The 16,332-nt window shown below is 32.9% G+C and overlaps 1 protein-coding gene across 1 annotated transcript; it reads left to right on the forward strand.

Moving 5' to 3' along the window:
- The first annotated feature begins 1,348 nt into the window (after positions 1 to 1,348).
- LOC145586250 (isocitrate dehydrogenase [NADP]-like) lies at positions 1,349 to 8,479 on the forward strand. The gene is made up of 15 exons (XM_081643032.1): positions 1,349 to 1,545; positions 4,294 to 4,337; positions 4,436 to 4,545; positions 4,721 to 4,758; positions 4,871 to 4,948; positions 5,068 to 5,223; positions 5,456 to 5,547; positions 5,652 to 5,755; positions 5,851 to 5,919; positions 5,996 to 6,111; positions 6,281 to 6,315; positions 6,698 to 6,840; positions 6,935 to 7,057; positions 7,138 to 7,231; positions 8,199 to 8,479. The coding sequence occupies exons 1-14, from the start codon at positions 1,494 to 1,496 to the stop codon at positions 7,211 to 7,213; spliced, it is 1,236 nt and encodes a 411-aa protein (XP_081499158.1). The 5' UTR covers positions 1,349 to 1,493; the 3' UTR covers positions 7,214 to 7,231; positions 8,199 to 8,479.
- The last annotated feature ends 7,853 nt before the right edge of the window (positions 8,480 to 16,332 follow it).

Consider the following 16,332-nt stretch of genomic DNA (forward strand, 5'->3'; position numbering starts at 1 on the left):
GTCAATTCGGATAATCGGATGGAGTTTAGGTTGATCCATGATGGGGTTCGGGTTTATTTAGATCGGGTATATTCGGTTCAAAATTACCCTTTTAACTCGGGTCAGGTCGGTTCAAATTCAGGTCAAGATCTATCGGATCTAGATCAGGTTTGAGTCGGGTCTACTTCAGATTGGTTCATATTTGGTTCGGATATATTCGGATCGGGTTCAAAACGGCTTTGACCGGGTTAATTTCGGGTTATTGACTTTGGATCGGATTGGTTCCGATTCAGTTGATTTCAGTATTGTTAAGTTTGATTTGTTTAATAAAGGTTGACTCAATATTTGGTCAATTCTGATTCACGTACTTTTCGTGTTTGGTTGAATTTTGGTTGGGTTGACCAAATTTAATATTCAAATAAGTACATATTTAAAATTAGAGTAAGTATATATTGAGTTTTTTCTTGATCTTGTTATTAGGTTGATTTCAAGTCATTCATGTGATATATATATATATATATATATATATATATATATATATATATATATATATATATATATATATATAGTAAAAAAAAAGGTAAATACTAGGTTGGGTGTAAAATTATGGTTGGTTTGTAATCATATCAAGTCAAAATCAGGTTCGGTTAAAATCGGGTTGGGTTAATATCAGTTCGGATAAAAAAAACAGAGTGGATTGAATTGGGTATTTGGGCATGTTCCGATATAATGAAATGAGCTGAAATGAACTGAATTGAACTGAACTGAACTGTTTATGAGAGAAGGAAATTAGGAACTGAACTATACTGAACTGAAATTAAGCTGAAGAGAACAAGCCCTTTGTCGAGTCAATTTCGGTTCGAATTGATTTCAGGTCGGGCCCAATCGGTTCGATTTGAGTTCAAGTCGGGTTAAATCGATTTTGAGTTGAATTCAAGTCATGTCAAATCAATGTCGGGTTAAGTTCAATTCGGGTTAACTTTAGATTTGGGTCGAGTTCTGTTCGATTACAGATTAGGTTTGGATCTAGAATTGCTCGGATCAAATCAGATCTCTTATAGTTTGAAATGGATAGTTTTTTTGAGGTTGGTCCTATTTTGAAACCTCTAATTAGTAATATCCATTAGAGAAATGATAATGACCCTATAGGTCCCATTCTAAAAATATCAGCAAATTGCATGTAACGATGTAAAGCCTATACAAGACTTTCGAGTTGTCACGAAAAACACCCGTCTAAATTGCTTGTCTCATTAATCAAGTCTCTCATTCGTTGATGTTGATTTATTCAAAAATACACCAAATATCCTAATCCTAAAATAAAATAAATGTCACAATTTTCGATGTTCATATTAATATCAGCCAATCCAACCACCCCCGACCTCCGCTTTTTCCTCTGGTATATATAAACCTCATTTTCGCTCTCCTCAATTCTTAAAGCGGCGGATTGTATTTGTTGCTGTAATACACTCACTCTCATCTCTCACCTACCCCAACATTTTCTCTCTCCTCCCGCCATGGCTAGCTTCGACAAGATCAAGGTTGCCAACCCCATTGTTGAAATGGATGGTAACCTTCTTTTCAATCATTTCTTCTCCTTTTTGTTCATCTTATTAAATATTGATTTTGTTTCATTTTGATTGGAAATCGTTTTTTTGTTTGTGTTTTTATGGGTTTGAATGTTTGATGTAGATCTATTTGAATAAATGATGAGGATGATCGTGTTTTTTTTAAATGATAGGTTTAGATGCTTTGGTGAAAAATTATACGTAGTATGTATACAAGTATATTCGACTATTCGTTGATCGTAAATAATTTGCGCGTGTTGATGCATCATTTCATTTGTTCATATAATTAATTATTAATTTATGTGAATCGAGGTGAATCTGACAAGATCTTTGTAATTTTTTTATAAGAGCAAGATTAGCCCTGAGGACATCATCATTTTTTGATTTTGTGATCTTAAGGCAAGACTTTTTTTTTTAATGCATTTAAGAAGCTAAGTATTAACAAAATCTGAAGTAGAGTCTTGAAAACTCAAGACTCAACTCTATACACTATACACAATGTTTTCCCTATATATACATCAAAACACGGTGTTTTGATAATAATTTTTTTTTTTTTTTTAGTTCTTTAAATACATTATAATTTATGTACATTTCTTTAAAAAAAAAAAAATTCTATGTACGTTGTTTTAAAAAAAAATGTTTGTACGTTGTTCCAATTTTTTTTTTTTTTTTTATAGATATGAACGTTGTTTTAATTTTTTGTATACAAAAATCATGTTGCTTGTTTTATGTTATCTTAATTATGTACTTATCTTGTTGCAAAAAATATATTCATACATACCAATCATGATATAACAACGTTTGATTTGTTTCAAAAAAAAAAAAAAAAAAAAAAAGGTTTGATGACAATCATCAATCAAAAATATATTCAACGTTTGTTAACAATTATCAATTTAAATTATCCTATTTTTTTGTTATTGTTGGTTGGTTTTTAATATTTATCATGTATGTACCTAGTCATAATTAAACTACTATATATATGTATTATAAAAGCTAAATATCCTATTGATTTTATTATCATTTATTTGTCTTCTTTAAAAGCCTACCAAAAATATAAAGAACGTATAAAATACATATGTTAAAAGACAAAAAAAAATTAATAAATATTTTAAATAAATCTAAAATAAGTCTTAGGATTGAAGAGATAAATCTGATTGAGTCTTAAGGAGTCTTAACATGATTAAAATTAAAAAAAATAATTAAATTTAATATAAAATCTGATGTGGAAATTAATTAAAATCTTAAGACCAGACAGGGCTAATCTTGCCCTAAACTTTAAATCATCAAAAAAATTCGAAGTTGGTGATGTGAATGGTGCATAATTTAAAGTGTTGTGCGTAAGAAAAAATGGAGGAAGTAAATATTTATTTTTAATATGGAGTTTGTTTTATGCTCTGTATATCAGTATAAACCTCTTAGTCTTGTGTTAAAAGGGATGACAATTTTGTGGCTCATCACCCTGCTAGATTAGTGCCTTTTGGTAACGAACAAGTTTGGGAGAATCATTGTCCTCCTGAAATTGTTCCGTATGTACTCTCGGACACGTTGTCCTCATCTTAATAGCACTAATTGTTTCTCAAAAAAAAAAAAAAAAAAAAAAAAAAAAAAAAAAAAAAACCTCAATTGTTGCTGACGTTTGGTGGATGGTTTTGTAATTATTTTTATGTATAGTAGTTTTTTTATAGATATTATCTGGGTGAAATTGTCGGTATTTTGTTGTTGTAGAGTTGCAAATTTAGCACTGGAGGTGGCACTATGTCTTGGTCAGATTTGGGTTGGATCGCAGTCGGGTGATGAGTTATTTGGGTGATATTTGGGTTGTATAATGATTTTTGGAAGTAATTGTGTCAAATGGATTTATGTACATTAATATAGTAGTAGATTTCAATTTTCGGGATGATTAGGATCTATGTTGTACTCTGTGATATTGATAGTTTCACCAAGAAAAACATAAAACCACGATGAAGAATGTTATTATCTTGTTGATGTGTTGTTGCAGAGTAAGGACAAGGATTGAAGATGTATTCACTCCCTTTTTTTTTTTTTTTTTGTGGGCTATTTGTAAATAGTTGACTCATTTCTTTACTCTCTCAATTTACTATCACCAATTACCTTTCTCTCTTTTAAATCTATATGGAAGTGGAAACCAAGACGTGAGTAAATTATATCAAAACAGAGGGAGTATTTATTTATTACAAGTTAAGGGACATATTGAAAGGAAAACAAGTTATGAAAGAGATGTCATAAAAAAAGATGCAGCCCTATTAGAACTTTGATATGAACCAATGACTTCTCAAATGATGATAGTGCTGTGCTTTTGCTGCTATGTTCTATTATATCTGCTAGATTGAATTCTAGGATTGATTTCTCCTAGGATGATAGTGCTGCGATTCTGATTAAACTAGAATGAAGGCTTTTTATGATCATTACATGTACATATTTCTTGTATTGGACCTAGTTGTGTGATATTACATGTCCTAGGAATGAATAAAATAGTTCAATGGAAACAAAGCTAAAACTGGTATTATGAGTTTTAAGAAATCAAGCCCTTTGTCTTTTTGGCTTAATTAGCTGTTCATGTGAAGCAAAATTAGGATGCTGTAATCTTTTTTCCCTACTGCCTCAAAGTGCATGCTCTCCTCTCTCTCTTATATATATATATATATTTCTTATCTTGTTTTGTTGGAATCTGTGGAGACCAATGGCTTGTTGAAGGCTGTTTCCTTAATTTTGTAATTTTGATTTGCAGGTGATGAAATGACTCGTGTCATCTGGCAGATGATAAAAGACAAGGTCTTTCAACATTATACACCACTTTTCTGTATTTGTTTTGTTGTTGCAGAAATGTGTTATGCTCACCCTTTTTTCTGTGCTGTCAATTATTATTTCAGCTGATTTCTCCATTTTTGGAATTGGACGTTAAATACTTTGATCTTGGTCTTCCCCACCGTGATGCCACTGATGACAAAGTTACTATTGAAAGTGCTGAAGCAACCCTAAAGTAAGTTTTCTTTGACTTGCTATCAAGCATTACTGTATTAGCTTTTGTTGTTTCTACGGTTGATTGATAAGTTGACAGAAAGTAAGATGAGAGATGGAAGCAGAACATCATTCTTACTAGCTTCTTCAATATTTTTGTGAGTGAGGATTAAAGAATTATTATGTTGCTATTTCAGGTACAATGTGGCAATCAAATGTGCAACTATTACTCCAGGTCTGTGGTGCTCATTATATTTATATTTCTTCTTTATATAAACCATACACCTCCCCTTGTAACATTAGTTGATAACATTGGCTATTATTTATTTATTTATTTTTCTCAACAGATGAAGCCCGTATGACAGAATTTAAGTTAAAGCAAATGTGGAAAAGCCCAAATGGGACAATTAGGAACATTCTGAATGGTCAGTCTATATTGCGTTTGAACACCTGAATTCAAGAGATTGTGTTTCTAATGCTTTTTAGGAGCAACTTTGGTTAGTTATTGTCATAATTTTTACTGTTCTTGTTGTTGTTGTTGCAGGTACTGTCTTTAGAGAACCCATTCTTTGTAAAAATGTTCCTAGGCTTGTTCCAGGCTGGACTAAGCCTATTTGCATAGGAAGACATGCATTTGGAGATCAGTACAAAGCTACTGATGCTGTCATTAAGGGAGCTGGGACACTCAAGCTAGTATTTGGTAGGTATTTCTTGTTTATCGTTTTCTAGTTTTCCTGCAATTCTTGATCCTGGATATTAAGGTTACAGTATTCAATTCTTGCACACTAGATAATGTATAGATGCAGACTGCCTCACACGCCAAAACACAGAATATTCTGTGGAATGCCTGAATTCATTATTTATAAATCTGAACAGTGAAAGTTGCATTTACTAGCATATATACTAAATACAGTTTCTGTACACTTGTACAGTACCCGAAGGAAAAGATGAGAAAACAGAAATGGAGGTTTACAAGTTTACTGGTGATGGAGGAGTAGCTTTGGCCATGTATAATACCGATGAGGTTCGACTGCTACAACTTCTTCTTGAATGTCCTAGGCTTTGTTACATTTACTTAATTAATTAATAACCTTTTTCGAAATTCCACTTGTTTATGTTGCAATGCAGTCCATTTCTTCATTTGCAGAGGCTTCAATGAACATGGCCTATGAGAAAAAGTGGCCACTCTATCTTAGCACAAAGAACACCATTCTTAAGAAATATGATGGGAGGTAGGAAGCTCCTTTACTTCTCTGAAGGTTAATTTTTATTTAAACCTATCTTATTACAAACGTAGCTCATATTTTTTTATTGTTTGTTTGCAAAGATTCAAGGACATATTTCAAGAAGTTTATGGAAGCAAGTGGAAGACAAAGTTTGAGGAAGCTGGAATATGGTGCGTGCTTGATTTGGCCTTTATCATCACATAAGCTGTAGCATTGCAATAAATTAATGTTTGACTGATTTGCTAGGTATGAGCACCGTCTCATTGATGATATGGTTGCTTATGCTCTCAAGAGTGATGGAGGTTACGTATGGGCATGCAAAAACTACGATGGGGATGTACAGAGTGATTTCCTTGCCCAAGGTTTGTAATGTACATTTATATTTTGCTGTCAATTTGTGACGTTAATACATGAAACATGTTTGGAGATGTATTCACTTTAGTGCAGTACGACTGCTTCCTCTGTTTGTTTTGAGGACTTTTTACTTGTTTACTAAATTTTTAATCAATTGTTTCTTTTCAATTGTTTTAGGGTTCGGATCTTTGGGATTGATGACTTCTGTATTGGTGTGTATCCTGTCTTCAATATAATTTTTTATTTTTTTAGTAGCATTATGTAACAATAAAATTATGAATTACCTCTGTTAAGACAAAACATGAAAAGTATGCACATAAGTACTCCATTGAGCATGCCTGCTAAACTTCATACACTAAAAATCTCTCTGATGTATTGTGCATGGCTGCATCTGCCTCATTTTCTTAGTCACGCAGGTAGCACTTCCAGTAGGTCATGGCTGATCCTTTACTTGAGCATATCAGTAGATGACTCTAAGTCATATATACACACTACACACACACACACACACACACACAAATACACATCTTTAGAGGGGAGGTGAAGACCAAAAAAAATTGTTTATGGTATGCTAACATTGTGGATTCTCTTCAGATATGCCCTGATGGCAAGACTATTGAAGCTGAAGCTGCGCATGGGACAGTGACACGCCATTTCAGAGTTCACCAGAAGGGTGGTGAAACCAGCACCAACAGCATTGCTTCGATCTTTGCTTGGACTCGGGGACTTGCTCATCGGTATGCTGGCAATCTTTATCACATAGGACCACCTTACTGTTTTGGTTAATGTAGTAATTAACTAAGCTTTTTGTGATTGTTCCTTGGTCAACAGTGCTAAGTTGGACAGCAATGAGAAACTTTTGGATTTCACACAGAAATTGGAAGCAGCCTGTGTTGACACTGTTGAATCTGGAAAGATGACCAAGGATCTTGCTATTATCACCCATGGACCCAAGTCAGTGGTGCTTTTAGTTAGTTTTATTTTTATGTTGCTGCTATTGAAATATTCTCCTAATTTGATTTGAGTGACTGCAGGATTGCAAGGGACCAATATCTGAACACAGAAGAGTTCTTAGATGCTGTAGCTGCAGAGCTTAAAGCAAGACTTTAGACCCATATAAATTTACTGGTAATTTGATTTGATCTAATATTATGCTATCGCTACCAAGAATCAACCGCTGTGGAGCACACAGTTAGGCAACATGTGAAAAAATGAATATAATTATGATTTCATTAGTGATTATTGTGTGTTTTTTTTTTTGTTATCTCAACCAAGTGGTTTGTTTCAGTCTTTATTTTCTACTGCTGCATTTATTACAATAATTGGTCCTTGTTGATAGCTGCTACTTAACAGACAGTTATAAATTTCCGATCTGATTTGTAGATGGTTGAATGAAATTGTTTATTTTAAAGGGAGTATTGGACTTACTACCATTTCTATCCTTTTGAGTCCCTTATATTTATGAATAAAGAAGTAATTAATCATGAGGTTTCTGACCAACAGATAACAGTTGTGCATATGGAACTGGGAAATGAAATTTACGCACTTTGGCTTAATGGGTGGGTTAATTCCTTAATTCACGTGTGAAAGTTGTCAATCACTATTTCTGATCGACATGAATAACTGATAGAATATCTGAGCAATGTGAATTTTTGATTGGTATTTCAATGTTCGGGATTAATGGCTTGCTTGCTTATGTGCAGGATCTTAACTACTGTTTTAGTAACTTTAGTTGCTGCATCTTACACATTTTACCTATATATGTAAAGACCAATCTAGTAACCTGGCCCAATGTAGTATATAACTTCATGCTGGAAAGCTACTTGGTTGCTCATTTATTATTCTGTAAAAACCCATTTTTCACATTTGTCCAATGTTATTAGGTATTAGTAGTACTTTGTAATAGATACAAGTATTAACAGTGAAGACTGATAAATGATAAAACATATGCCCTTATCTTATTTGCTGTCATGTAATTTGAAGTTGGTCAATTTTCTTTGGTTTTTCTTTTCATTTAAGATGAATTGAATTGCTTAAATTACTTGCATTTACATGTTTATTATTGATACCAATTCTTGGATGTCATTATATGCAGATATGGTTCGTCCTACATTCCTTCTAGATCCGCGATTCTTATGGATTGATAACAAGCTAGTGAGAAACAAACTCTACATACAAGCTTTGATCTCTTGAGGCTTTTCAGACTTATTTATTTTAACCTCACTTGGCTTTACTTTGGCAGTCTTCTTTTCTTCTTCAGAATAATCTTTGATCTTCATTGAATTATAAACGGCTGTGTTCATTGGCCTTTACAAACTCAATGCAATTTAATGCTTGCTGAAAAGTTATCTTCGTATTTGTTTACTTTTCTATTTATTCACCGGTTATTGTGTCTATTGTTTCTCAAATCCTTCATCTTTTGGAGGATGTGTTATGCATCATATTTTTCGTGAAGAAACAGAGTAGCAGAAGACTATGCTACTCTGACTCATATAGATATTGACCTTTTTGTTTGTAGTAAATTTCTTATTTTCTTTTCCTAAAGTAAATTAGGAAACAGTGTTGTGAGAAAACGTTTCTATATGTTACGGTCTTACCTTTATTAAAATAATATAATAATAAAAAATCCTTTTTAAATGATGATTTTAGCATCAAGTTCACTCAACGTTTCTATATCTTCGGTAGTGCTGTCAAATTTCAAACCGAAACCGTTTAACTGCCCGAAACCGACCGACCCAAATGAGAACCGAACCGATTAGAAACCGATTTTTTTGAAACCGAAAACCGACCCGAACCGTATTTTAGTGAACCCGAAACCGAATCGACCCGAGTAATGTTAAACCGTATAAGAACCGAACACGTTAACAAACCGAACCAAATATAAACCGAACTGAAAGAAAACCGAACCGAAAAAGAACCGAACCGTATCTAACCCGAAACCGATTCCAACCCGAAACCGTTTAAACTGGCAAAAAAACCGTTTACACCGGATCGTTAGCAAACTGCTACCCGTTTGCACCGAACCATTTAAAAACCGAACTGATTGTAAACCGAACTGGTTATAAACCGAACCGTTTATGAACCAAACCGCTTCTAAATTGAACCGTTTACAAACTTTTTTATATAATTAAATGGGTTTTTTTTTTTTTTTAACGGGAATATAACTAAATGGATTAAATATTAGAAATCTTAGAATATTTTTTTAAAAAATAGCAAGGCAAATCATTCATTAAGGTTTTAAGGATAATCAGTGTTCACAAACAAGAGCAAAACAAGCCTCAGGCCTTGCCTTAAACTATTAGCCACACTACTGCCTCTATACCGCCATCTCCTCCACCCACCCAACATTGGTATGAAATTCTAACAGTAATAATCAATTAAAATTAAAATACAAAGTACAAAAAACTTATATTATTACAAACCCAGATTTACAAGTTCAAATAAGACAATTATCCCTACAAAAATTAATTATACTAAAAATTCTTACAAAAAATATAAACAAATCTAACAAAAATAAAATTAAACAAATAAACTTTTTACAAACAATTACAATGAAATCTGAGGTGAGAGGAGTAATTAATAGAACAAATAGATCTAAAATTGAAAACCAAATAACAAAATAATCTAAGTAATAAAAATAACTAACTGGTAAATTTTTTCTTGCTCTTGTTCCTCTAAAAAATGCTTCAATGGAAGATAACTGAAGAAGTAGTGCTAATTCAATGGTCGGAAGAACGGAGAACTAATAGATGCACCGTGAGGAGAAAGTCAAACACTTGCTAATTCAATGGTCGAAGAACGGAAAACTCATAGATCTCACAGTGATACACATCGGCGGCGAAGATTGCGTTTGTTTTTCCATTTTTTTCTCCTCCCTTACCATTTTAGCATCCAATAATCAACCAAAAATTGCTGCTCTTCGAGTTATACTGAATCTTTCTTGCTCTTCTTCGCCGCTCCACACATTACGAGCCTCACAATTCGAAATGCGAAACCATGGATCAAAATAAATGAGCAATTGAAAACATTGTAAGAAATTTTTAGATCGTAATATGTCAATGTAATAGTGGTAAAGTGAGAGTGAGAGTGAGAGTGAAAGGGTTTCATGTAAATCTAACCATTGATTTTTCAATCTATGGTTCAGATTGGTGATCCGTGTGTGTTGTGGGAGAAAGAATCTAACCATTGATTTTTTTAATCTATGGTTGAGAGTGGTGATCCGTGTGTGTTGTGGGAGAAAGAATCTAACCATTGATTTTTTAATCTATGGTTGAGAGTGGTGATCCGTGTGTGTTTGTGTGTTGTACATTCATCTACAAAAATATTATTCCTTCAATTCTTTAGTATTTTTTTGCCCCATTTGATCGGGATCAGTGCCCAAGACACGTATTAAAACAATTACTAGTATATCTTTATTTTCATACACGTAAAAATTATAAAAACGTTATATTAATAAAATGTATAAATAGATAAATTTAAAAAGATCACTAATGAGTCTATAACTTTGTAGTAATACATACGAATAACGATGATACGAATATTTAACTATGAGATGGTTAGATGCCATGTGTTAATAATGTGTACATATGATCGATTGAACTAATCAATATTACCATGTTAATTAGTTATTAGTGTTTTCTTTCATTATACAAATCAAAGCACTTTGTAATACCTTCATAATTTCATGAAAATATATAATGATAAACGAGTCATAATTATCAGTCTTGTTGACTAATCAAGTATCGAATTACCAAATTGCAAATTTCCATTTCATAAGAAGTCAAGAACTCATCAAATCATGATTATGATACTATGCGTAGTATATAAATGATTAAATAAGAAGCATATAATAACCTAATTGTAAAACAATAATACATTAATACACTAACTCTTATAATCAACTTCGTAATAAACTAGTAAAATCAGTATGACTAAACTTGAAACAGAACATAATATGTATTTATAAAATCAATGAGAATTTTTTTATAATATGATGCCTAAATATGAAATGATTCGCGACTTGCCGACTTTATATAACACTTGTGAACGCAAAAGGTTAGCAAGTACTATCAAATTTCAAGCCAAAATCATTTAACTGCCCGAATCCAAACAACTCGATAAACAATTTATTTTTTGAAACCGAAAACCGACCCGAACCGTAATTTAGTAAACTTGAAATGGAACCGATATGAATAACGTTAAAGTGGTTAAACCATCGAAGAACCGAACTAGTAATAAACTGAACCGAAAAAGAACCGAACCAGTTAAAAACTGAACCGATAAAGATCCGAACCAGTTATAAACTGAACCAAAAAAGAACCGAACTGTTTCTAACCCGAAACCGTTTCCAACCCGAAACTGTTTGAACCGGGATAAAAACCGTTTACACCGCACCGTTAACAAACTGCAACCCGCCTGCACCGAACTGTTTACTACCCGAACTGTTTACAACCCAAACTGAATTAAAACCGCTTAAGAATAAACCGAAACCGAATCGAACCGAAAACTATATAAACCGAACCAAAACCGACCCATGAGACAATTAAACCGATTCCAAACCGACCCGATTAACTACCGAACCGATTTCAAACCGAACCAAAACCGAACTGTCAAACCGTTTTGACAGTGCTAATCTTCGGTGTTGAAGTGTTTCTTAATTAGATTAGCTTGCACTTTGTTTTTGACTGGATCGCTTACTTGCACACGTGCAATGATAAATGCTAAAGTATAAAACCAAATCAATGCACTTCAAGCACGTCCACATATACACTTAGTGGCTAACCTACATGGGTGCATGGTGAGTCACGTGACTCGGCAGTGAGAAAAAAAAAAGTTTAATTAAAAAAATAAGAGAGAGAAAGAAAGGAAAACGCGTGAATGAAGCGAACAACCAAATGAACCTTAAGCGTCAAAAGTCTCACAACGGCACAAGTGCATAACCCTAACTTCCTCTCTCACATCAACCAGCCGAACGCCGATGCCAGACCAGCTACTAGCTCACCGTACCAGCATATCGTCCGCACATACGCCGAGGCCACCGCTTCACCTTCACGAGTTCAAGCCCTCTAGACGACAAGGCCTTTGTTTTGCACTTTTGTTGTAGATCTGCCGCCACAGCCCTTAGATCTACGGCGACCACCGATTGACCGACCGGAGCGACCACCGATTGAAGAAGAGCAAGGTATTATTGTATTAAAATTTAAATTATATACTATTTAATTTGTTATTTAGTTTTAATTATGTATAATTTCAATCATTTTATTGATTAAATTGAACTGAATTGTTGATTTTTTTTTTTTTTTTTTTTTTTTTTTTTTTTTTGGGAAAGAGAACTGAATTGTTGATTTGTTATTCATTATTGTGTTAATTACTTAATTATTTATAATTTCAGTCATTTATAATTTCATAGTCTTGATAGGTTGTTCATTGTGGTAATAATTTCATAGTAATATTGGTATTTTGTAGTCTTGATTAGTTGGTTATTGACCGTATTGTTTGATACTTTGATAGTTTGATTTATTTTAGATTTGATTGATATTTGATTGTATTATTTTGTATTCAAATGAATTGAAATTTTGTATATTTGATTGTATATTTGAATTGTTGAATTTTTTGTTATTTCTTAAATGATTTTCAGAATGAAGAGAAAACGTGCTCCAAATAAAATGCAAAATATCTCTAGTTTCTTCACTGAATGTAGTCCTCCTAGTCAACAAAATTCTTCTCCAAATGAACAAATTTCCACTCCACATCATGCTAGTGAACAACATACCTCTCCCATACACAATTTACCTCAAATTTCCCCTCAAAGATCACCTCAAAATTCCACTCATAGCTCACCTCAAAACTCCAGTCATAACTCCCCTCAAAATGAAGTGGAAGAATCTTGTCCTCTTAATGCTTCGGGAGATGATGTTAGATTAAGTGAAAATGATCTTTCCAGTCTTTACAAGTGATCAATAATTTAGGGTGACTCACAAGCTCGGAAATCTTGGATCCGCCATTGTATACGCTAGCTACTTATGGAAAATTGTTAAGGAATGAATTCAAAAGAACAATAGCTCATACAATTCCAGCAATGGAAGCAACTATGATGAGTATGTGTTAGAAGTAACAATTCTGAATATCAGGATTGGAAGTCTTTGATAATGTCAATTACTTAATCAATCACCAACTAAATATTTGGGAATACATGGAATTTCATATTTAAGTTTTATTTAATTTAGGAAAAATTGGTAATATAAACCCCATCTTTGGGTCACCTTCATTAATCCCGTCTATCAATTATTTTGGAATAATCCCAATTTTGAGGGGCATTTTCTTTTATCAGGTCAAATGCCCGATGACATGATTAAAAGGTAAATTTTTATTTATTTATCTTAAATGCTACGTGTCGCAATTTCATTAGTCAATAAATAAAAAAACCAAAAAAAAAGAAAAAACCCTGCCACCTCCATCCCACCACAGCCCCACCTCCCTCCCAGACCCTCACTGGAAACCACCGTCTCCCTCCCCTACCCAATTGAAAACCACCAAACAACCACCACAGCCCACCGTTTTCTTACCAAAATTACTCAAACCATAATAGTTTTTCACCAATTTTACTATTTGTCAAATTCTACAACATGAGCTTCATAGGAGCATGGTCAGACCGTACCAATCCCTATCTATATGAATCAAATGTGTTTCAGGAAACAACCCCCTCCAACTATCCACAACCATGGCTCGATCAAGACGACACTGAATATTTTTCTCTCCTTCCCTACCATTATCATACCTAAAGCTCGAAAAGGCAATACTCCTCAATCCATACAAATTTGTCACATCTCTGAAATTTTCCATTTGTCACTCAGCTCTACCATTCTTCCCTGCCTTTTCCGATGAGAAGAGAATCTCATTTAAGTCACTAATACACACCCAAGGCACTCTAGAAAGGTGTCTATTATGAGTTTCCAGCCATCCATAAAATCCAGTCAATCTCCAGCCATCCACCTCAAGACCCCCATTCACCTCTACATCAATATGATGAACCGACTTAGAATGAAGATTGATATTCACTCCTTTTCTCCATAGCAAGGCAGAACCTCCCGACGCTCCCATTGAATCCACCGCTAAAATCTCAAAATCCCCAAGTCTATCTTGCACCTTCTTGAATTTCGTACTACTAAATTTCGTCTCTGAAAAAAATCGCAGATGAGGCCTCTTTTTGAATTAAATCCCGAAGGCCACAAACTGCAGAGGGGTTGCCCAACCCTCTACAATTTGAACTCTGGGATACTCATTGAGTTCGGTGGGGCTATTCATCGACAGCCTCCACCATCCGCAATCCACTTAATTCAGTTGACTAATTGATTTTCTTGCTCACATTCTCCACCTCCTTCATGTCCCCACCTGCCTCCTTCCCCCTTTTTCCTAACCCTGAACTACCATCTACCTCCATGTTGTTCTCCCTCGATCCCCTTCAACCTTGTAATTTTCATTCCATTTTTAGCACTAGTTGTGAAAACGCCCGCAACTCCCCCCCCCCCCCCCCCCAAATTTTGTGGAATTAAACTCAATGTGTTAAATTTGTGAATGTTGATCGTGAGAGTGGTAGTTGATTTAAAACATATTAAGAATGAGGCTAGGTGAAAAGATTTTAAAAATTGAAACAAAAAAATAATAATACCAATAATAAAATGGCTAAAAGGAAGATTAACATTCCTTATATTGACTTAATATACATGGAAAGGACTAAGGTTATATATATATATATATATATATATATATATATATATATATATATATATATATATATATATATATATATATATATATATATATATATATATATATACTCTTAATTTTGGACAGAACATATATGTCTTAGCCGTTTACAGTCCAATTCTGAATGCAATTCTTGGACAAAGGTTCCTTTTAAGAAAATACCTAATAAAGCAATGCATATATATCTATAGAGGTTTTTTTTTTTTTTTTTTTTTTTTGGGCTGTTTGTTTTCACAATAGTAAAACATAATTAAGGGTTTGAATTATCACTTTCAACTTCTATGTTAAACACGATTAAGGGTGTTCGTGGTGTGGTTTGGATCCTAAACTACACCAAACAACAAAATCTACACAAAACCACACTTCTAATCAAACCGCACCAAACTGAATCGCAAAATGCAGTTTGGTGCGGTGCAGTTTGCGTTTAACCATATTTTTAAAAAAAATTATACTCCGTAATTACCTTGTTTTTAGAACAAAACTTTTATTTATTTTGTACTTATTAATTAATAATTCAAATATTAAACTCGTAATTTTAAACTTTAATGGGCTAATAGTCAAAGAATAGCTCATATATCTTAGTTCTTTTATATTATTTTCATAAAAATATAGTATAAAAACTACAAAATGCATTAAAGTACGGTTTGATACGGTCTAAATCGCACTCTATATAACCCGAAATCCGATTTTCCTAAAAAAACAAAAGATTAAACTCGATTGTCCCTCTCTTTCTATCTCTCCACTCCGTCACTCTCTAGGTTAACCGTATTACTCTCCAATTCTAGAAAATTTTCATTTCATGGCGCTTGCATTTACTTTTCGCCATCTCTCAAGATTAAGAATGAATCAGGTACTGATTTTTCTTTTTATTTTTTTATTTTTTTGCACAACTAATTTTATATCTTAATTAATTTAGGGTTTATTTTATTGATTTTCAAATTTTTATTTGCGCATTATTTTTGATTTTAGCGAAAGATTTTTTTATATTGTTCGCAATCCAAACAATTGGCCGTTTCCAGAAAGGCTGGTAAGAAGGAGATTATTGGTAATTAAGTTGTGTATACAGAGACAGACCTATGATTAATGTATTGGGTCAATTGACCCACTTAATTTTTTAAATAAATAGTTGTTATAAATATTTGAAAGATGAAGAAATAATAAGTTATTTAACATTGAATTGTTTAATATGAGAAAAGTAATATAAATTTATGACTAATTTATCAATATCTTATGTGAGGATAATGTTATATATATATATATATATATATATATATATATATATATATATATAGTTTCATGTAATTTGTTAATTTATAAATAATTATAATATAATTTATTTAGTTTTAATTTAATTTTAACCCACTTGTATAAAATATAATGCTAGATTTGCTGCTGCATGTAGATGGATAGGAGTGCTACAAACCCTGCTAAAAAGAAGAAATAGTTGTTATGTATTGATTACA

Source organism: Chenopodium album, chromosome 16 (assembly GCF_948465745.1).
Source record: "Chenopodium album chromosome 16, dcCheAlbu1.1, whole genome shotgun sequence".
In the NCBI taxonomy this organism is placed as follows: Eukaryota; Viridiplantae; Streptophyta; class Magnoliopsida; order Caryophyllales; family Amaranthaceae; genus Chenopodium; species Chenopodium album.